The sequence below is a fragment of the Magallana gigas genome, chromosome 4 (assembly GCF_963853765.1).
Source record: "Magallana gigas chromosome 4, xbMagGiga1.1, whole genome shotgun sequence".
Lineage (NCBI taxonomy): Eukaryota > Metazoa > Mollusca > Bivalvia > Ostreida > Ostreidae > Magallana > Magallana gigas.
In genome coordinates, this window is record NC_088856.1 from 40,007,404 (window position 1) to 40,022,497 (window position 15,094).

Below are 15,094 nucleotides of genomic sequence, written 5' to 3' on the forward strand. Positions count from 1 at the left end.
ACAACAAAGTCATCAATAGAATAACACCGGGAAATACAATCACTGAATTCATTAAAACAGGAGAATGGGTACCACTCAGTATACACTCTTCCCACATCAACGGGGACCTACTGGTGGGGATGACGAAGGCTGGAGAGGCTAAAGTCACGAGGTACAACAAGACAGGGACAGAAATACAGAACATACAGAGAGATAACAAAGGACAGGGACTGTATGATCTACCACTCTACATCACAGAAAATATCAATGGTGATGTCTGTGTATCAGACTATTACAAAGATGCTGTAGTGGTGGTTGATAAATCAGGACAACACAGGTTCTCCTACACAGGTCAGAGGTCAGGGTTTACTCCACAGGGAATATGTACTGATGTACTCGGTCACATCCTGGTGTGTGATGGTATCAGTAACACAGTTCATCTTCTGGATCAGAACGGTCAGTTCTTGTCTCTTCTACGCACACCACAACAAGGAGTGGAAAACATGTATCCCCGTAGTGTGTGTGTGGATGATGAACAATATATGTGGGTTGGAGAACTTGACAACATAGTGAAAGTGTATAAGTATCTAAAGTGAACAGTGTATATATGTATCTAATAGTTGGTAAACTATTTATAATATAGTAGGATATTTTATAGTATCAATATTACTAACATTATATTAAATTTGACAGAAAGTACATCCATTTGCAACTATCTTTTTGATTTAATTTTTAGTTTATGCAGTAAGAAAGTCTTCTCTATGGTTTTAATAAGTTTAAATGTGTATGCTCATCACATGCAGTAATGTTATGGATGTATGATTTACAGGTACAACTAAAATATATTATCGTAGTTATGGTCACGTAACAGAAATGCTTTAAGTACTAATGCCTGAAATAAACAACTAGGTATTAGTGAGTTAAAAATTACATTACTTACCATTGTAAATTATATTTCAATACAATCTACAGATTTGTAATCTAACACAAATAAACAATCATTTTGTGACGGTCGGACAGGTTCGAATACCGGGCACCATATTATAGTTCAGTTGGTACAATGTAGAGCACTTGACTAGAGAATCAAGAGGCCCCGGTTTGAACCCCGCTGTAGTCCGTCATTATTTCTCCCATCCTTTAATATTTGTTGCCGATACCAACGACTGGAACTAATAGGTGAACTCCTACCAGGGGAAAAGAGCCTGGGGTGATCTTTTTGGGCGAAGGTCAATGAAGTGGAGGAATGTAACGGTCAGATCGGTTCGAATGAGGGCGCCAGATAGCTCAGTTGGTTAGAGCACATGACTAGAAAATCAAGGGGGCCCGGGTTTGAATCCCGGTCTGGTTTGTCATTATTTTTCCCATCCCGTGAGAATTTCATAAATATAAATCTTGCATGTTGAAAATATCCTGATTTAAGATTGTAGTCTAAGGTTAATTAAAGTACTGACTTAAGTTATGCAAATGTTTTAAAAGAACCAGTGTCTGTAGAACAAAGCTAAACGTTTCCTCTGAGGGAAGCTCCTCATTGGAGAGCCTTCTCAGCAGAGCAGTCAGCGGAGTTTTTGTCAACCGTCTACTCTCCAACTGTCTATCAGTGACAATTGCATAGTATCACGCCAAAGTCTTAATAACACCTGGCTGTTGTACACAGAGTAAATCTACATCTGAAGCCACTACTCACAAACAAGTGAAATACATTGATTTAATATTGGCTGATCCAAAAAGATGAAGGGGGGGGGGCTTGGAGGGGGGGGGGTCCGGAGGTTGACCCAACCCCCTCTTTCTGTAGGACATGATATATTTAAACTTATTACGCTTATATATATTTACATTTTCAACTGTCTTTGTCTTCGTTAACATTATACATATATTACATGGCTTCGAGGGCGACATACCAGAATATTTGACCCGAGGTGACAGGAAAGCCCTGGAGTGTTATGTCGCCCGATGCCGAAGGCAGAGGGCGACATAACACTCCAGGGCTTTCCTGTCATCGAGGGACAAATATTCTGGTATTGTCGCCCGAGAAGACATGTAATATATGTTATATAACATTTTTAAACAAATCAAACTCGGGTTATCAACATATTTATTTAATTCACAAGGCAGAGGCAAACGTTTTTAAAACACTCACGCTTGAGTTATCACTTTTGTCGTATTTGCCGAATTTTTTTTTCATCAATTAAACTATCGAGATCATCTGATTTAAGATGAACAAACCGCAGATGTTGGCCTGACATGTTTAAAATTCGCGGATCTGTTTACGTTTGCTTAGCAACTGGCTCGTTGAATTTCGAACCCGACGTAATTAATATGCAGAATTCTTGCACGCGATGGTGATATTACAGTTTCGGGAGGGCAATATAACTATTTCCTGTGAAATATAACTGTTTCCGGGAGGGCAATATAACTGCTTCCGGTGTGATTCAGCAATTTTCAGGGCATAGTAATAAAATTATCTCATTTGTGACATAACGAGAAAACTTATTCAAAAATGTTATATAACGAATTAATTTTGAATAAGCCTATATCCCAATAACTTTCAAAAAGATGAGTGACACAAAATCGGCGTGTCTTATAGCATTACCGAAAAACAGTACTGGCTGCATTAGATTTAATGATATTTTAATTTTGCAATATCTAATCATTCCTGTTATGGGCATTTTACACGCCTTATTGACCCATCTTTTTGGAAATGATATAAATATAAGTAATATTCTTTGAATATTATGAGGTGATAATTTTCATCGGAGTGTGTTCAAATCTATCATATAGCCCTTCGAATTTTTAATAAATATGTTAATCTTTGTGGATAATTAATTTTTTGATTGAGGCGGATGAAAAATAATACTAGTACATGTATATACTAAAATCGTGTTCTTTGCTTTTGTTGACAGTATTGCAGAAAGAAAAAAAACTTTACTCGTTTACGCAAGTTTTCTATTTTTCTGCAATGCTAATCAACTTCATACTCGCATGAAACACAGAAATTGTTCAAATGTTTCCAAGAATCGGAAATTGTGTGGATACCGTTAAAAGGGTTTCAGTTATCGGACTTTGAATTTTATTAATGTAGCGATCAGATTACATCAAAGGTGTTCCGAGTTTAAAAAAGATCGAGGGAAATCGAATGCCACCGGTGAATAGCAATCGCAACTTCTCGGGCCTTTCCGGCAGAGCTCGGACAAAAGGTTTTTCCGAGCTCTGCCGGAAAGGCCCGAGAAGTTGCAATTGCGGTGAATAGTTGCGATGACTATTCACCATGGGCAGAAAGCACAGAAACTATTTTGCGTTAAGACAGAATAGCACGTTTATTCATTGTAATTTTACGTAGAAAATATTCACAAAGGTATAATAAAGCGCATTAATTCATTCAAGAGGCCACATCAAGATCCCGGGGACGACAATGGCTTGTACATTAATATTACATATAAATTATACAATCTATTTAAAAGATGTCATATATGCGATCATTTGTGCATTTATTGAACAGGTCATTTAATAGAATAACAACATTAAAAATAATTTCAGAATTAAAACTTGAATAAGTTAAAAAAAAACCACCCAAAACCTTCCTAATGATTATTATATTGCAAATCTTTTCCATACAAAACCAAATTTTAACGCTCAGCCATGGGTAAATAAAGATTGGTAGGACTTGCCATAATGCATGTGCATTTTGTTCCGATGACATAAATATTTTTTATGTTACTAACGAAAAGTAATAAATAAGTTTTTGATTTCGATAAAAGGTTAACTAACACGGATTTTTACACTTGTTGATTTTGAACGATTGCCCCCCCCCCCCCTCCTATTATATATTGTTTGTTCCGCCTTTGCATATGTATAATTGATCTGAACATTTAAACTAAATTTTTCTTAGTGCCATTTAATGGCAACTTTTGTAGGCGTTTTTTGATAAATGCAAAAAAAAAAAGATTTTATAATAACAATATTAACATTATTTGATACACTGTATTACATGTATTGATATTGTTATCTATTAAAAAGTACAAAAATAAAATTCGCAAACATTGAATATAACTTTTGTTTTAGAACCACAATGCAGAAATATGAAAACAAAGCAAACATCTAGGCATATTTTTCATTGTAAATTTTACAAATCCCAAAGAGATGAATGTCAGTGGGGAATTCGAAAGCAAGACGTAACCACTGAGAAAAAACGCTAATTATAATGATTGCATAAAGAATAGTGTCAAATAACTTCAATCAAAGCTATTAAATCACGTGTTTCTTTGGCGTTCCTTTGTGTATTGCACATAATATAATCTTATTTCGACCATCTACTTATTATATGAGTATTTACCAGCAAATTTTGAACTGTGATATGGTAAAGAAACAATCAAAATCATTCTCGAGACTTTTGGTTTAACTCATTGCTAACGGAGCAGAGAAGCTGAATTCCGCTGTTGTACAGACACCCCAGCTTCAAGCAAGTCTCCAATGCAAACATTCAAACCAATAAAAAGAAGACACGTGTAGTAAAATTTGAATTTATTTTGTGGTAAAATTCTAATCGATCAAACATGTCTTTATAAAAGATAGATTAGTAAACTAAACACATGGCAATGTGTCATATTTCTAGATAAGATGGGTGTTAACACAAATTCTGTAAGTATTGGGATGTAATTACCATGTCTATTGATTTTAACTAAGATCCAGTAGACTAAGTATACAATATGGACATCATCATTTGCAGAACAAAAATTAACAATCATTCGTTCATAAAATAAAAACAAAGGCATGACACAATCTGGAAATCATTGACTTATTCATTTGTTAAAAAAAAATACAATTGCTTCATCAAACCAAATAAACACTAGCAAGTATTTCTATATCCCAGAAAACTCATATTACAGCTAGCCTTAGTTACTCTTATTAGACCAAGGTATACATACTATCAATTACATGAACATATACCTAATAAGAGAAGTTTCAGCAGGTCACAATTATATGGAACGACAACATTAAAAAAAAACCCAGAGATGGAATGATGGATAAACATAGGGTCAAAGTGTCGTAATCAATTATCCACATTTTTTTTTTGTTATCCAAAAAAAATACTAAGAAGATTTTGATTAAACTTCCCTGCATGATTAAAGAGTACCTGCAGCCCAGATGATATGAAACTTATGTCAAAGAGTTTATTTACCAGAATTTAATGCAAAAAAAACGGCATCCAAATCAATGCAAAAATGACGGAGTAACGCCTCTTCAAAGTGGGTATTTTTACCTGCTTTGGGACATCTAATCAAGAGGAACAGAATAAGGCGATAGCGATAACGACGCTTCAGCGAAGGAGACGTAACGAGTTCAACAGGAGGGTAATAAATTCTATTTTTCAGTCAAAATAATTGATTTTGGTCTTATGTTTTGAAGTATCTCGTTATTTTAAGTATTAACGATTTAGAAATTTGTATCCGTAATTATTTTAGTAGAGCAGAGACATTTTTCGGTGAAGCCTATTGATAACGTTGTGAACATATATAAGCAAAAACGATAACATGTTTGCAGATGTAGTAAGCACAGAACACACTTTGTATTTTTTGTATTTTGTGCAAAAAAAAAAACACCGGCAACACAAAACCAGTTTTATACATATAATCATAAACGTTAGTATATGAAACGTTAAACAAATTTAAGATCATTGGTGATTTTAAGGTTCATGTTTATTTAGTTTTTTTGGCGAGCAAAGTAATACCCAATACTTAAATTGACTACTCTATTTGTCTGTGATAACATTACGAATCAATTTTGAAGCATAAAACCCAATACTTCATAAAAGTTGAGCGACACAAAATGGGCATGTCTTAAAGCATAAACGAAAAACGCTGTTGGCTGCGCCGCGTAGTAAACATAGCATGTACTACTAAAAAAGTAGCTTTAATACATGCTGTTTTAAAGTGTAAAATTGTAAATAATATAAATATAAGTAATAAGGAATCATTCTTTGAATATTATGAGGCAATAATTTCGATCGGAGCGTGGTCAAATCTATCATAAAGCCCTTCGGGTTTTATTGGATTGACCACGCCCCGACCGAAATTATCACCTCATAATACTCAAAGAATGATTCCTTCGTCCTTAATTACAACTGATGTTTCATGAATGAACGCAACAAAGGACTTTGAAATCGCTGAATTGCAATAAAATCTGGACTACCGTTTCAGCATCACACATTCCTGAAAACAAGGATTTGATTGGCATTACATATATTTATGTAAAAAAATACACATGATTGAAACAAAAGGTATTTGTGCGAAAAATATAAACAGATACATGTAAGCATAATAATCATTAAACACGTACACACACTATTTCAAATTATTGCTAAGAAATGAAAAGAAACTGTATGAAAAAAAATTATTCCCTTAATAGAAGTACATGTGTATTAAAACTTTCGCGAAATTAAGTAAAGTTATTATAATAGTCAGAGCAATTAGCAAATCAAATCAGAACTCTGTAGTTTGATTCAATATTCAGCCTAATCAATATTAGTATCTGATTATTGCAGCTACATGTACAGCATATTTTGAGGTTATCTGTATAAAGTTTTGTTAAAAATGTGACCCGGTTAAAATTTCACGACTTTTGATCTTAATTTTTAATGGAGAAAGAGCAGTCCGGTTCAATGATTAACGTTGTATAATGATTCAACTAACTCATGTCAAGATTCTTGATGATACACCTGGATTATTTTGTAAAAAATAATAAATAATCCTTTTTCAACAAAATAAGTTTTGTTTTTCTGTGTTTTATAAGCTTGTCGAAGATGGTAACACAAATGTTTAAATGTTTACGGTTTTGAATGGACTATTTACGTTTTATGAAAAGAAGTAAGTTTGACAAGTTGAAAAAAACTTGTAGCTTAAAAACCAGAAATAGTTTCTGATTAAGTGTTATTAGGATAAAGTGGTATTCGTCTTCAATTTTATATAGATTACACAAATATTCAAAATTAACTGTCACAAACCTTGATAATCCTGCTGTAGTGACCTTGCTTTATCAACGGGAATACTAAAAGTGGAGTGCAATGTTTTAATAGTCCATTTGGGTTACTGATTACTAGGTGTATGTTCACACGCTATACATAGTTAGATAGTATCTTAAAGCATAACGTGTTCGTAGATCTACTCGTTCCTAACAATATTTCTGGTCTGACACTTAAAACATTTGAGAGAGAGAGAGAGAGAGAGAGGGGGGAGGGGATCTACAAGGTCTTCTTTACGGTCGTCTTCCAATATACAGGTAGATTAAGGTCTATTGTTTCTTCAGCGACAAAAAACCGTTCAATTCACACATAACATACAAGAAATTAACACGTGTATGCACGTGTATCTGTAGAGCAATGATCATTAGTTATCTTAGGAGACGCACCCCCCCCCCCCCTCGTCCCTTATATTATATATTAAAGAAAATAATGAGTAAGTTATTTTGTAAATTTTACTACATAATTTGTTATAAATTGAGATAAAAATACAATAATGCACATGTGCGTGATCAGATTGTGACAATGGTACAAAGCATTGCGGGTAGCCGTTAAGGCATAGTAAAGTGAATGATATTGAATGACGTATGAAAAATATCAGCATATTTCAGTTATATATTAGTACATATATATTGAAGAATCAATAATAATTACGAATGGATGCATGCATTATTCTTTCCTTTTCATCAAAACGTTTCTCGACTTAAGATTAATTTTGTTCAGTATGGCTGATTGCAATTGTCGGAATGACTATCAACATGTTCAAAGACAACCGATCTACATGGGTTATTGTGTTCTTTATGACTCGGAAAATTTGGATTTAGATATGAAATCAATTAAAACCGAAAAAAAAACCCCACCACGTTCAGATGTCGAACATCCAGAATGAGCATGAATGTTGTAGTCAACACTAACCGTCTCGCCACAAAAATAACAAAATCTGACTATCTGTTTGCAAATGAATGATTTATTGGCACAGATGTGTTATACATGTTATATCATTTATTTTCCTACACATTCAATCCCTTTTGCTTGATAGTTTTCTCAATATACAACAGTTGAACGCCCCCCCCCCCCCCCCGAAAAAAAATACGAATATGCCTTGACCCCCCCCCCCCCAAAAAAAAAACAACCCGCTAACAAACAACAGAATACCCACCCATCCCCCCCCCTTTGAAAAAAAATATACTGGATGCACACATGATTCTAATTACGGTTTAAAATTATTAAAAACATTATTGTTATGTCTCAATTCGTTTACTTGGTGAAGTTATATGAAATAAACAAGATCACACATTTTTGCGGCAGGCAAAATAGTTTTGATGATAATAAGTTGGATCCCTCTCTGAAAAACACAATTGTTTTATTGAATTCTAATTCTCTGATCATGTATACTGTTGATTGAAAAAAATATATATATTGAAAAGCTATATCATGCATTAATTATTATCATACTTTCATGTTAAATACTTAAATCTGATTGGTTTAGACGCAGTTGGTAATCCGTTCTATTACCCTCAGCGTTAGCAACACAACGAATTGTTACATGCGCGTAAATTATGCGCGTACGGTTTGCCGTAGAATTCACTTCATTTCTATATAAAAGCAGTAAAATAAGACATTCAGTATAATAAAATAAATAGTGTTTGTTTTCTTGGGGTGTCAATTTCAACAGTTACCCTCCCAAACAGGCACTATTTATATAATATGGGTATTCGACAAGCGTAAAAGCATACACGTGTATATTTCTGTAGCTTATCTTATAGACTTGTTCATAAATCTTTCCCTGTATTATATTTTATCATAGATGCTTCGGTGACAGGCATAATAATCAAAATGTTATGTTTTGGTAATAAATAACAAAAGCTTCAAAGGGGTGACCTCGGCAGGAGTATAAATTCTACCTAAGAGTTATCTATCTTTACGAACATTGAATATTTTTGCTAATTTTTTGCTACATGTAAGTTATTAATAAAAAAAATTATGTGATCATTAATTTAGTAACTAAAGTAAAATAAAATATCAAAGAAAATATAAAATTATCCATCAGATAAACGGCAAGAGTCTAGATATTCTCGACAGGCATGTTTCTCCGGCAGGCGTGTTTTAGTACATGTATGACCCCTGTTTAGTACTGCTCTGAGATTCGGAATAGACGTAAGTCAACAATTTTTTCAGTCTCGACATGCCCCTGTGGTCTCGACTTATCTCGCTGGGATTAGGTTAGTTCCTCCGGGTCCTTCGGTAAATATTCCATGCAGTACCATGATATTTTTTGATAATGATAAATATGTAAATCTCGTCCTACCAAAGTAGACAAAAGGTTACAACTTTTTTTCACCACCTCCACCAACCTAACCCCCCACCCCTTTCCACCGGTCAGACCTTTCTTTTTTTAAAATCATGATTACACATGTGCATGGTGAGCCTCTATTGCTCACTGTCGCTTATTACATCCCATAACTATACGAATTCAATGTTGACACATTAAACATGCATTAAGATACTAGTGCTTTATACACTTAGATTCATATATAAATTCTGATACCATATATTTTATGAAAAAATCTAGGCTCTGATGTGCCTGATGTGCCTGAAGTCATGACATCAGGAACACGCAGTGCAAATGTGTTTGGGAGGTCATTGGAACAGCCGCATAAAGATCTATGAAATAAACGTTTTCATGAGGCAATACACAGTGTTTTGACTGAAAATGAGACGTGAAATTGACAGGGTTTTAAAAAACTTTTACGTTCGAAAGTTAAACATAACTGATGAGTGCGAGGCTAATATGTATTACTGATCTGATAATCTTGTTAATGCGTAGGTTTAAATCTACGCCACAACCAGGAAGTAAATTAAACAAGCCTCGTATTCGCCTTATCTAATCTCTGTGCGGTTGTCAACCACGCTACAATTGCTGAACAAGTTCACATTGATACACAAAAAGCGGTAAGTTGAAATAATTGTATATATACATTTATCTATATCTCATGACAGTAAAGAAGTTGACCCAATCTCTAGCATAAAAGTGGGTTTACTTCAAGTCATCAATGAATGATTTTATATGCATGTTCTTATTTTCACAGAACCGAAAGTAGTGGCCATTTAATTTTTAATCGTAATGCGACATGGTTAAACTATTCAATTGTTATTCTTCCATTCGTTGTGCACTTGTTGAGAAACAAGTCCAGTTGATAAGAGTTACTAATAAAAAGCGTAATAGGCCCAAATAGTTGGTCATAATTATCTACAGATTAAATTACACACAACAAATAATGTTTTTTTGTAAATGTGTTCGATCATCTGTTCATAATTTATGTAAAATTAAGGAGGCTATTTATCTTGCTAAACGTGAAATATCCATCACTAAGAAAAAAAGATTATCTTCAAAATTCCATCAAAATAGTATTTGGACAGTTGAATTCTGCTCCGAGATATTTAAGCAGCATATTTGGACGATTTTTAATAATGAAAAAATGCACATACTTGTAAAATTTGAAATTGAATTAGATGAAAGGGAAATTATCCAAGAAAATTTCACGCATACATTACCAATTTTCACTCGGAAAAATTCATAGGAACGAAAACAATTACATTTTTCAATTTTTCAATCGTGTATTGAAATATGATAAGCTATAGCCGGGGGTGTCAAAGGAGAAATGTTCATACATTTGTATGAACATCGTTTGAACCCTGAGGTATTTACATATATTGAGTATTTAAGCAAAATTTTAAGCGACGTGAATTGAGGATATCTTGGGACAGAGTCGAAATTTGACAGCTTAGGTTAACTTTGTGTACTACTTATTTCTATGTCGAGTTTTATTATTATAAGAAAGAATTGAAAAACATGATCTTTAAATTTTCTCTAATTCATTTTTATGCTTATTTTATCGAGTATACTTTTGATATGCTAATAAGTCGAAAACCGGACAATAATATTTCCTGCATTTACATTTACATGTACCTAACTCATTGAAGATGGCATTATCTGAATCCCAAATACCACCCGACGCCCAGCACTATTTGGTGTGTGGCACTGAAGACTGTGAGAGGAACTGCCAGTTTTACTGCAATGACTGTCACCAACCATTGTGTGAAAAATGCAGAGATCAACATCAGAAGAATAAGAAAACCAAGAACCATGAAGTGGTTCTTTACAAACAACGCAAACGACAACTTCCCGTGGAGAAATGCAAGATCCACCCTACAAGACAGTTAAAGTGTCTCTATGAAGAATGCCAGAGTCCCCTTTGTTCTAAATGCACAGCCACAAAGGAACATCGCGGCCATGTTTTTACTGATCTAGAAATTGTCTTTGCTGAAAAGGTATTGCAATATCAAGAGGAAATTGACAAAATTCGAAATTATTTTGAGCCAGTTTCTCAAGACGTGAAAATAGAAATTGCTGGAGATGTCACAGAAATAAAGAAGATCATGGAAGACATAAGAACAGCAATGAAGGCTGAAGCTGAGTCTGTGAAAAGAATGGTAGACACAGTCACATCAGATAATATAGAACAAGTCGACAAAATAGAACAGTCATTATTAAAAACATTAAACGACCAAAACCAAACATTTGATGATCACATCAACTATCTCAGTGATTTAATCAAAACATTTTATAGTTACCTATCTCCCTCGGACATTAAAAAATTTAACATTTGCTCTTCAATCTGAAAAAATACTGATAAAACCAATACCAGAGACATCAAAACCAGTCCCACCCGTATTTACTGCTGGTCAATACAGCAAGCAAGATGTCGCCAAACTGCTGGGTAGAATAACTGTCCCTAACACTAAACCAGAGAACAGAAAAATAAAGCCCATGGGGACTGCCTCTACACAGTTGAAACCTACAGGGAAACAGAGAAAACAAGACAGAGAGAAATCTGACGTGAAACAAACACTGTCTCTGTCCTCCTCTGTCACCAAGGTCAGGGAGTACAAAGTACCAGGTGTTAAATATGTATTTTATATATCAATAGGTAAATCGGGCCGATTTTGGGTCAGTGATGATGATGGTAACCTTGTCCAAACAGATCTACAGGGGAATCAGCTACAGAAGATACAAACCAGTGGTAGATCAGTAGGCTACCACACAGTCATACAGTGCGGAGATCTGATCTATACAGACCAAGACAACAAAGTCATCAATAGGATAACACCGGATAAAACAATCACTGAATTCATTAAAACAGGAGACTTTGCACCACTCAGTATACACTCCTCCCACATCAACGGGGACATACTGGTGGGGATGATAAACGATGGAGAGCCCTCTAAAGTCACCAGGTACAACAAGACAGGGATAGAAATACAGAACATACAGAGAGACTACAAAGGACAGGGACTGTATAGTTACCCACACTACATCACAGAAAACATCAATGGTGATGTCTGTGTATCAGACCGTTACAGTGGTGTAGTGGTGGTGGATACATCAGGACAACACAGGTTCTCCTACACAGGTCAGAGGTCAGGGTTACGTCCCCGTGGAATATGTACTGATGTACTCGGTCACATCATGGTGTGTGATGCAATCAGTAGAACAGTCCATCTTCTGGATCAGGGCGGTCAGTTTTTGTCTCTACTACTCACAGAACAACAAGGGGTGGTAAACATATTTCCCCGTAGTGTGTGTGTGTGGATGATGAACAATATATGTGGGTTGGAGAACTTGACAACATAGTGAACGTGTATAAGTATCTAAAGTGAACAGTGTATATGTTTGTATAAATGACTGTTTTTGATTGAACTGAACAGTTGGTAAAATATGTATAATATAGAAGGATATTTTTTTAGATCAATATTACTAACATTATATTTTAAATTTGACAAAAACTACATCCATTTGCAATTATCTTTTTTATTTATTTTTTAGTTTATGCAGTAAGAAAGTCTTCTCAATGGTTTTAACAAGTTTTAAATGTGCATGCTCATCACATGCAGTAATGTCATGGATATATGACTTGCAGGTACAACTAGAATGTATTATCGTAGTTGTGGTCACGTAACAGAAATACTAGTACTTTAAATATACAACTAGTTATCATGTGAGTTAAAAACTACATAACTTATCATTGTAAATTATATTTCAATACAAACCACAGATTTATAATCTAACACAAATAAACAATCATTTTGTGACGGTCGGACCTGTTCGAAAACCCACACCACATAGTTCAGTTGGTAGATCCCTTGACTAGAGATTCAAGAGGCCCGGATTCGAATCACGCTGTAGTCCGTAATTACTTCTCCGATCCCATTACACTTGGTGCCGTGGCCAATTCCTGTAACTGACAGGTTACCTCGATCCTGCCAGGGGAAAGAGCCTGGAACATCTTTTTGGGCGAAGATCATTAAAGTGGAGGAATGTAATGGTCAGATCAGTTCGGATGAGGGCGCCAGATAGCTCAGTTGGTTAGAGCACATGACTGGAAATTCTGGGGGCCCGGGTTTGAATCCCGGTCTGGTCCGTCGTAACTTCTCCCATCCAGTTACAATTTTATATAAATCTTGCATGTTGCATCGTCGGAAACCCACGGTTGATTACGCGTCGTTCCTCTCTACATCACGTAGAGAGGAACGACACGTAATCAACTGTGGGTTTCCGACGATGTGCATGTTGAAAATACCCTGATTTAAGATTGCAATCTAGGGTTAAAGTACTGACTTAGGTTAGGAAAATGTTTTAAAAGCACCAGTGGTTGTAGAACAAAGCGAAACGATTGGTTCTGAACTGTCTATCAGTGACAATGGCCTGGCATCAGGACAAGGTCTTCATAACACCTGGTTGTTGTACACAGAGTAGGTCTACAATGCAATCTGCAGCCACTACTTACAAACATGTGATACATGTATACATGGCTGATCCAAAAAGATTGGGGGAGGGGGTGGGGGTCCGGAGGTTTAACACCCCCTCCCTCTTTCTTTGGGACATATTATATATTTAAACTTATTACGATTATATATTAATATTTTCAACTGTCTTTGTCTGCGATAACATAACGAATTAAATTTAAATAAGCCTATAGCCCAATAACTTCCAAAAACACGAGTGACACACGGCGTGTCTTAGAGCATAACAGAAAAACGCCATTGGCTGCGCCGCGTAGTAATACATACAGTGTAGCATGTGCAACATGCAAAAAATAGTGGTTTCAAAATTTAAGTGTAGAAATTGGAAATTATAAATGTAATAAGGAATAATTCTTTAAATATTATGGGGTGATAATTTCGGTCGGAGCGTGTTGAAATCTATCATAAAGCCCTTCGGAGTTTTAATCAATCTTGATGGATAATTGATTTTTTGATTGAGGCGGATGTAAAATAATGCTAGTACATGTATAGAGTAAAATCGTGTTCTTTGCTTTTGACAACATTGCAAAAAGAAAAAAAAGTACTTTACTCGCTTACGCAAGTTTTCTATTTTTCTGCAATGCTAATCAACTTCATACTCGCATGGAACACAAAAACTGTTCAAATGTTTCCAATAATCGGAAATTATGTGGATACAGTCATTTCATTCATATCTTTTACAAATTTATGTTATGCTATGGTATGCGATTTTAATGATATGCTATGATATTTGTATGCTATGCTATGAGAAATTGAAATGAAGGGCTTAATGATATGGTATGGTATGCTCTGCTATGGTATGCTAATAGATTTGAACAAAAACGCCTCCATACACAGAAGAGTTCAGCACATTTCGAAGTAAAATAATAAGAAGCCAAAGTTTACCACAACTCAATTATGTAAACATTTTTTTTTCAAATAAAAACATTTAAAACCGAGTTAAAAGAATGTTGTATGCTATGCTATGGTATGCTATGGTATGATATGACGAATGCGATTCTATGAGATTGTATGCTATGATATGAGATTCCAATGCTATGCTATGAGATTTCAATGCTATGCTATGAGATTTCAATGCTATGCTATGCTATGGTGTATGTTGTAAAAGATATGTTTGAACCGACAGTCATTTCATGCATATCTTTTACAATTTAATGCTATGCTATGGTATGCGATTTTAATGATATGCTATGAGATTTGTGCAGTATGCTATGAGATTTGTATGCTATGAGAAATTGA

At 34.9% G+C, this 15,094-nt stretch overlaps 2 protein-coding genes and 1 non-coding gene across 3 annotated transcripts; all 3 read left to right on the forward strand.

The window, feature by feature from the left end:
* Positions 1–9,859: 9,859 nt before the first annotated feature.
* LOC136274290 (tripartite motif-containing protein 2-like) lies at positions 9,860–12,768 on the forward strand. The gene is made up of 2 exons (XM_066080728.1): positions 9,860–9,943; positions 10,976–12,768. Exon 2 carries the CDS (start codon positions 11,823–11,825, stop codon positions 12,684–12,686), a length of 864 nt encoding a protein of 287 aa, XP_065936800.1. The 5' UTR covers positions 9,860–9,943; positions 10,976–11,822; the 3' UTR covers positions 12,687–12,768.
* Positions 10,976–11,674, forward strand: LOC136275068 (RING finger protein 207-like). Its single transcript, XM_066083354.1, has one exon. The coding sequence runs from the start codon at positions 10,976–10,978 to the stop codon at positions 11,672–11,674; it is 699 nt and encodes a 232-aa protein (XP_065939426.1).
* Positions 12,769–13,399: 631 nt separating the features above from the next.
* On the forward strand, positions 13,400–13,475 carry Trnas-gga (transfer RNA serine (anticodon GGA)). The gene has a single exon. It is a non-coding gene; the product is annotated as a tRNA-Ser (tRNA).
* The last annotated feature ends 1,619 nt before the right edge of the window (positions 13,476–15,094 follow it).

Excerpts from the sequence above, each read along its gene's own strand:
- LOC136275068 (XM_066083354.1), top strand. The coding sequence starts at position 10,976 with ATGGCATTATCTGAATCCCAAATACCACCCGACGCCCAGCACTATTTG.
- LOC136274290 (XM_066080728.1), top strand. The coding sequence starts at position 11,823 with ATGGGGACTGCCTCTACACAGTTGAAACCTACAGGGAAACAGAGAAAA.